We start from the raw sequence: 8,421 nt of genomic DNA, 5'->3' as shown, positions 1-8,421 counted from the left end.
TGAAATAGCCTTGGACAACAGCCCTTGAACGAAAGCCACTCCAACAGCTCTTGAGCGATTTTCATAGCATTGCAAATACCAGATCAAGGATCAAACAGGTCTTTTCAATAATCGAAGTAATCAGCAGGAGCTTCTACTTTGTTTTGTTTGCAGTTATTAATCATGGTCCAGTCAGTTTCACAGGAAATACATCAATAACAGCTTTCAATAGTGGATCTCTAGCAGCAATAAGAACAGATACATCAAAGGGTGCTTGTCACAGCCAATCAGCCTTCCCCAATAAGCAACGTTTGACTTGGCCTGGCATATTAATATGTTAACAATAGATTAACATTGGCCCAAGTGGGTTTATAACATCCAGACAAAGGGATATCAAGTATACTAGGGTTATTACATATACTAGAGGACTGTCATTCAATTGGTCAGCTGGGGGCCACAGGACGTGGACAGAGACTAGGACATACCCCAGGGCCCAGATGGACAGCATTGGGTGGACATGAGCAATATTACTGCGGTCCTCGCGGTGTTCTCTGCTGTCTTCTGTTAATATTTTACACCCTCCATTGCCAACCTATTTTCCTGAAGTTATGTTAGATCGGCCCCCGAGCAGCAAGGACTGCATTGGGATTCAATAGTCAATGCCCTCATACATAAAACATATAGTGGTAAAAACCTGTTTAGCTGGTCTCAGGCCACATCGGAGGACTACAATAGAAAGGATCCAAAAGTGAAGAAACATGGGGAACCCATGAGCTGCTGATATTAAAGAGGCTATTGGGTGAGTAACGTCACAAAACGTCTCAAAACCCAATTAGACATCAAACAAAGGAACATTTTGGAATTCTTACTACAGATGATTGTTAGTGATGAGGACAGGATAAAGGGAACTATACTTCACTAGTTAGTGACTTTAAAGCGGAATTGACTAAAGGAACATAATCTTGGCAACCTAGCCCTCAAAATGTATAAATACTCTTCCCTTATAATTTCCAAAAAGCATGAACTGTGTACAAGAAAACGTTGAGTACTTAGCAAGTAGTAAACATTAACTGAAAAGTAATTTGAGATTTCAAAGTGATAGCATGGCTCTGTGCACCCCATGCTTTAACATTATTAGATTGAATGTACTTAACATTACAATTACTAAAATGCTTAGGAAGCTAGTCACTGTACCCAATAAACAATTACGGCAAATGCTTTGCTGGGTTGTCTTGTCAGGGCCAATAATACCTGACTGTTTTTTTAAAAAATGGAACAAAATACGACCTTCTTGAGCTGAGAAAATCCATTCACTGTTACGTCAGTTTGTTTTCTTTGTATATGACAAGCACACACATGGGTAGATACAATAATACAAAAAAGACAAATAGATAAGCAGCTGATTTTTTATTAAACATTGTTATTTTATGTAGAGCAGAATCCAATATTCAGTTTGCAATTGATGTTTGAAATCCCAAAACAATGTAAGTTAATTTATAAAACTTTGTCCAATATAAGGAACCTAAAACAAGACGTTTCCATAAAACAAGGCGACCCAGCCCTTTGCTGCCACTCAAATTGCCGGTTCTAGATTCTTTGATTTCACTGCCTAGAACCTAGGATTTTGCCACAGCATTTGGTCCTGTCGTGTGACATGTAGTGCATAAATGGAAACAGTTGATATGGTTTGTAAAATCTTTGACCAAAAATCAATATCTTTTAAAAACAGAGTAAATACTCAGCCATTATTTGTGCTTTTGACATATTAACCCACAAACTCTTTCTTTAGTTGAATAAAGACTAATTTCGTGAATCAAAGATGGAAACACTGACTTTTGTACTAATGGGGGGGGGGGACAATTTGTTACAGATACTTATGAACTCCATAGGTGGCAAACTATTTGCAGACTCCTTGCTTTCCTTTCCAGATCACAAACGTGAAAAATACTAAGAGCTGCTTACAAAAACAAGTCTTAAAAAATATAGCCAAGTGGCCTGTATTTATATCTTCATAAATTAGGACACACAATTTATTGTGCCAATTAACTCTTCCATTTCCTTCATGTCTGTGTCAAATGCCCACATTCACCTTTAAATATGGGTGCATTATTAATGCTACATATGTAATGCTTTCTCGGTTCTTTATTCCCACTTGAATGCATATCACAGCCTTCCCCTTGCCTAGCAAACATTCCCAATTTAAAAGAAAAGTTAGGTAAAAAATGTCAGTTGAGATATTCTATTTAGCTTAAACACTGGAAAACACCCAAGTAGTCTATAGATGCAAAATCAGAACAAACACTGCAATTCATAAACATTAAGCAGAAACTGAGGAATACCTTAAAAGGCAGGAAAAGATGGATTTCATCTGCAAGATGACCTCATTCGTTTTTCCAGCAGTTATTTAACAAACCCTTCCATCACTATACTGATCACTGCAGCAGATGGTGAGATTTAGTTAGGGGAAAAAAGACAAAGCAAAAAGCTGTATCCGAACATGGTCATACACCACTCTTGCACCTCTGTACGGTGGTGCTCTGCTGCTTCAGATGGGAGGCAGGAATTTGGCAACAGAGCTACTTTCAGCCAAGTCTCTTATCCGTACTAGTAAAGGAGTTCAAGGAAAAGGACAGGGCCTGCTTCGGTGCGGTAAAATTGTAATCTAAATTACAATCACTTTGCTAAAAAAAACGTATCTGAGAAAGATGGGTTTGATGGCACCAGTAATTAAAACCACTACGCTTAAGCTTTCTTTTGGAGTGGTCTACGTGTAGGACCCTATCTGAAACCACCTTATGACTCTGCAAGACTTCTTTTTCGCAAGCTGCCAACTGAGACACCAAAGCATGCTAATTAATGCTTTTGTGACAGTGTAGTTGTAGTAAAATCGGTTTCTGGAGAACAAGAAATGAGATGTAAATGCAGGAGCCAATCCTTCTGGACATATGTAGGTATTTTGGAGGAGCATTTTCCTTCATTTTTCTGCTTGTTGGTGCTGTAACCAAAAGTGATAAATCTTTAGCAAATCAATTCAATCCCGCTGAAAAGGAAAGGTTTAGTTCGAATTACTAGGCAGGGTGATCTTCGGCTTGAGGCATGCAATGCCAAATGTGCAATCTGTTAGTACATCAACTTCTAGGAAGTAAATGCACTGAATGAATAACATTTTGTGAAAGCGCTATAAAAATCTATGGTTGGTATAAAAAAATGAGAAAAGAAATTAAACTGCTGTGTAAACTCAAGCAATAGTTTAAAAATGATTTATTTACAATGTCAAGTTGTTTTCCGAGTCCTACATTTTAAAATGTAATAATTTGAGAACTGTTCTCAAAACGGAAAATGCTACAACAACTATCTCTGGAAACGCGAGCAAGATGACAATAGGCTGTTCCAACATCACAAGTCAGAAAATGGAATTTGCCATGGAAGGCGTCATATATTTTGCAATCATGGCCTCATTCGGCTTAAATGAGTTAACGTCCACAAACTAGCAAGATCATATAAAATACTTCCAAAATGTGTGTGAATTAAATCACAAATACAAACAGAAGTCTATTTCACCTGTAGACATTAGCCGGCAAGTAGTACGTCCTTGCAGATGGCTCAAAGCTGTAGGAGGGAGGACTGTGCAGGGAAGCAGACACTTATCCACCAATCATCTGAATAAGGCAACCAGTCATATCTGTTAATAAGCGACCTGCATCTAGTTCCGTCTCTATGGCACTTCAAGGTATTAAAAAAAACAATCTTCTGAGTTCTACAGGAGCTGGACTGTTCCCTCAGTCTTACAGGGGATCTTCTTGAAAGTCTGACAATGGATCTGATACTTCAGTGCCTCTCTCCTGTGCAAAAAAGCACCATGCACACAACAAAATATTGAGACTTTCAAACAACGTGGCCTCTTCAGATGATGCCATGGCCCAAGGTGTGTACGCCACCTCATTCGTTTGAAGCAACTAAGGGAAGCATGAGATACATGGAGGAATAATTCTATAGCAGTGATCTTTAGGTCCTACCCCTAATCTCACTACATGAAAACTGGCCAATGCTTTGTGCTTCAACATCCAGCGCTTGTGAAATGCCAACTCCTCTTCACCTTCTGCATACATCCTGCCAGGGAAAGCATTGTGGAGTATACAACTATTCATATATTGCCAATGATGTCACACATGTGCAGGGAAACAACACCTGTTATGTTCAACGGGGCATGGCAATTTATTTTTGACTCCTATCCTCAAAGGGAAGAAATTAGCAAAGTAAAGGAAAGGGTGGGATAGAACTTGGGTAAGAGATACTGTAATGCCATGGTAGCTGGTATACTGCCTGGAAGGTTTGCATTAACCGTTGAAATCATCAGCATAAAGCACACTGCCAAGGGGTCACAGTTGAGGACCACTGAAGCATCACAGCTTCCGTGAGTTGCATTAGTAAATCACTAATTGGAGTTGTGTGGTTACAAAGTCATGGTACGCCTGGTACTAACTACCTGTACATGTAAGCTTGGTCAGGTGGTTACGTAGTCCTGGACACTAACATATGAAAACCACAGAAATGAAGAGGTGCAGAAAAGAAGTATGAGTAAAACGTCTAACAATAAAGCTGTAAAAATACTAGGAGGAGAAATGGATTGTGTAAATACACAAGGCAGGTATTTTGTGATTTAAAAATGACCTAGAAATGCCAGTGTTAAATTTACATCCTTATAGAGTACCTGGTTAGGAATCCTTGCCGCCTGATGCGTTTGTCTTGTACGCGCTATGAAGTATCTCAAATCAAGAACTGTTGGTGCATGAGTGCTTCAGAGGTTGGTCACATTTGAGGGAGAAAAGTATACAGTCCACAAAGAAAGTGCATTTAAAAAAAACTAAAATTAAATTACTATACAACAGAAGAAGTCAACACGAGAAATAATGTGTTTTGGTGTCTACGCAGCCTGTTTTAGCATAACAATACTAGGACAAACAACGTGTAATCTGATAGTTTTCAGCAACATAGGTAGTGCAAAATGATTAAGCAAACATAAAAACAATGTAATATATTGCATTTCGTTCCACTCTTCTCTGTGTGTTTAGATTTCTTGTTACCCATTTATGGTGCATATCAGCTTCTTTTTTAAAACCCATCCTCTTTGGTTTTGGTTGAATTCTCAGAAGCAATACTGCTATGAGGGATAATTTACAAACGGAGATGAGATGAATACCGACTGTAAACAGATTCCCGAGCCATGGACAAACGATATCCTGATATTTTACATTCCCGTGAGCAGAAATGAAGAGGTGAAGAGGTGAGGGGACCACTACTTGTTGGAACATTCCAGCCGGAGTGCAGGGGTGGAACGTGATGTCGGCACAATCAGCCTATCGAAGTCCCGACCAGCTGTGAAGGTATGAAGCCCAACCGGCGGGCCTTGCCGCAGCCTCTTCTTCACCTTTACAAGAAAGACATACAAAAGGAATACAAACAAATAATAAGGTACAACATAACAGCTCAACGCTCACGCACTACAACCGAATGCAGATTCCAAAAAAAGCATTGGCAAAGCCAACAGGTCTGGCACTGGCTGTTAACCTTTTACTCTACCAATGCCTATTTAGTTATTTTTTTGTAGGAAGGCATGCAGTGTATGAAAACAAACATTGTTCAAAGCCCCACATCGATATTTTATTGATGTAAAAGCTCACATTGTTCCTGTAGTCCCTGGCATGGAAGAGGACTACTCATTACACAGGTGTGCACATTGTGCAAGAGCAAAATGCTGTCACTTGCATCCGGGTGACTAACCCTGTGCCCCACGTTGTTAGCTGTGGTGGGCAAAAGCAAAATGTGACTGACACTATAACAGACAAATGGATGAAACGGGCTGACTGAAAACCTCTAAGTATGTATTTATAGTAGGCTTTATTTTTTCATTAAAAACCAAGGGTCGTATAGACCATCGCCAGACCTAACAAGAAGAACCCTTACTACCAAGGACCTGCTTGGTAACACGCTCTGCGATTTTATGTGGGGTTCAAAGACTGCAGGACGAGAAAAGATACAGGCCGCTGCTTTACTTGGCTGGAAGTCCCAAACTGGGTGCAAACAGGGACTTGCACCTAAACCAGGTTTATAATGTGTGCGCTAAAACATTTTTTCGCTGCACACAATTTTCCCAGTTAAAACCTGGTGTAATTTGTCTCGGAAAAATATCAGAGTTTTGGAATTCTGCAAATCTAAATAGGAGGAACCATGCAGTATTAGGGTTATTCCCCATTCCAATGTAAAGAATTCTGAATGTCAAGGTAATACTGCATTATGTGAATATTACACAATATAGTACCATATGTAATGGACACTGCATAATCTCCCAAAATACTAGGTTATCGAAATCTGGCTCAAAATATTTTGGGAAACAACTAGAGACAAGTGTTGCATATCTCATTAATAATAGAGATAAATTCAGTGCTCTTACAAAAGAACGTAATGACTGACCATAATTGACAAATGTTGGTGCGTTGTGAAGTGGCATTCAGATATTAATCTGTTTAACCCTCATATAAAATGTAAAGTACAAGTTACTTACCTTCGGTAACGAAATATCTGGTAGACATATTCTAGTTGCAGATTCCTTACCTTAGAATTTACCCCCAGGCGTCAGACTGGATCTGGAGATTTTTCTTCGAGCAATACCCTTGCGCGTCGGTAAGTGGTGTCGGTCAACTCCGCGGGCGTCGGGCGTTGTTGGCGTCGTAGTCACCGTGATGACGTTGGGAATAGTATATAGACACCGCCTTCGCGCAGTGACGTCAGTTTCTTTTAACAACTTTCCATGCTAAAGTGCAGAGCCGCTAAGAACACTGAGATTGGTGCGCCAGAGCAAAGGACCTGAAAGGGAAATCCCTGCCCCTAGAAATCAGTTTGCAAGCGGGGAGGATGGGTGGGCGGTAAGGAATCTGCAAATAGAATATGTCTCTACCAGATATTTCATTACCGAAGGTAAGTAACCTGTACATCTGACAGAGATTTCTAGTTGCCGATTCCTTATCTTAGAATAAATACCCATGAAATGCCATCCTTGGAGGGGGGGCTGCGAACCAAGATCATACTAGGAAGTCCTGCAGGACCGAACACCCAAAGTAGCCGTCCCAATGGACCTGACTGTCCAGGCAGTAATGTTTAGCAAAAGTGTGCAGGGATGCCCACGTAGCTGCCTGGCAGATATCCAGGACAGGAACTCCGCGTACTAACGCAGTGGAAGCAGCAGTTGCTCGGGTGGAATGAGCACGCAAGCCCTCAGGGGGTTGCTTCTTGGCCAACGCCTAGCACATTTTGATGCAAAGAAGCGCCCATCGAGAGAAAGTACGCTTTTGCACTGCCTTCCCATTTTTTGCACCCACATACTCAACAAGGAGTTGATCGTCCACCCAGAAATCTTTAGTAGGATTAAGATAGAATACCAACGCTCGTTTTTTGGTCCAGACGGTGGAGTCTCTCCTCCTCATGGGAAGGATGTGGGGGTGAGTAGAAAGTAGGCAGGGTGATGGACTGGCCTACATGAAAAGGCGTAACCACCTTAGGGAGGAAGGAAGCCTTAGTGCACAACACCACTTTGTGAGGGTGCACAGACAAGTATGGAGGTTAGATGAAAGGGCTTGAAGCTCACTCACCCTGCGAGCAGAGGAGATAGCAACAAGAAAGACAGTTTTGAAGGTGAGGAGCCGCAATGGACAATTATGCATTGGCTCAAAGGGAGTACACATCAAATAAGTAAGGACAAGATTGAGGTCCCACTGAAGAATGATAAATGGAGTGGGAGTGAATAAATGGGTGAGGCCTTTTAGAAATCTGCTCACAATAGGAGATTTAAAAAGTGAGGGCTGATCAGGTAACCTAAGGAAGGCCGAAATAGCAGATAATTACCCTTTAAGGATGCCCAAAGCTGAGCTCTGCTGGGCCAAAGAAAGAATGAACAGAAGAACCTCGGACAGAGAGAAGATCAACAGATTTGTTGGTACACCATGCCACAAATTTATTCCAACGATAGGCGTATACAGTTTTGGTTGAGGGACGCCTGGCTGCCAAGATAACATCACAGACTGGGTGGAAGATCAAAAGTCATCAACTGTCGCCGCTCAATCTCCACGCATGAAGGCAGAGGTTGGACAGGTTTGGGTGAAGAACCGTCCCCTGTTGCTGTGACAGAAGGTCTGCCCGAAGAGGCAGCCTGATTGGAGGTTGAAGGCCAAGTTCAACAGCTCGGGATACTAGACTATACGTGCCCAGTCAAGAGCTACAAGGATGACTTGGGCCCGGTCATTCTTGATCTTCTTGAGAACTCTGAGCAGAAGTGGTATTGGTGCCAAAGTGTACAGATGGCCTGAACTCCACTCAAGACAAAAAGCATCTCCGAGTGAGAGCTGCCTTGGAAACTGCAGCGCACAAAACTGCCGACACTGTGCGTTC

General features: G+C 41.4%; 1 protein-coding gene across 2 annotated transcripts in view; it reads right to left on the bottom strand.

Moving 5' to 3' along the window:
• Positions 1-1,371: 1,371 nt before the first annotated feature.
• Positions 1,372-8,421, bottom strand: part of GCC2 (GRIP and coiled-coil domain containing 2) — a 418,679-nt gene continuing 411,629 nt past the window's right edge. For both annotated transcript variants that reach the window (XM_069204470.1, XM_069204471.1), the window contains exon 23: positions 1,372-5,407. In XM_069204470.1, coding sequence (XP_069060571.1) covers positions 5,337-5,407 — 71 coding nt within the window. In that variant the 3' untranslated portion in view covers positions 1,372-5,336. The remainder of the gene's footprint in view (positions 5,408-8,421) is intronic.

This window comes from Pleurodeles waltl, chromosome 8 (genome assembly GCF_031143425.1).
Source record: "Pleurodeles waltl isolate 20211129_DDA chromosome 8, aPleWal1.hap1.20221129, whole genome shotgun sequence".
Classification (NCBI taxonomy): domain Eukaryota; kingdom Metazoa; phylum Chordata; class Amphibia; order Caudata; family Salamandridae; genus Pleurodeles; species Pleurodeles waltl.
Note: the sequence above shows the minus strand (reverse complement) of the source record. Positions and strands in the feature narration are given on the sequence as shown.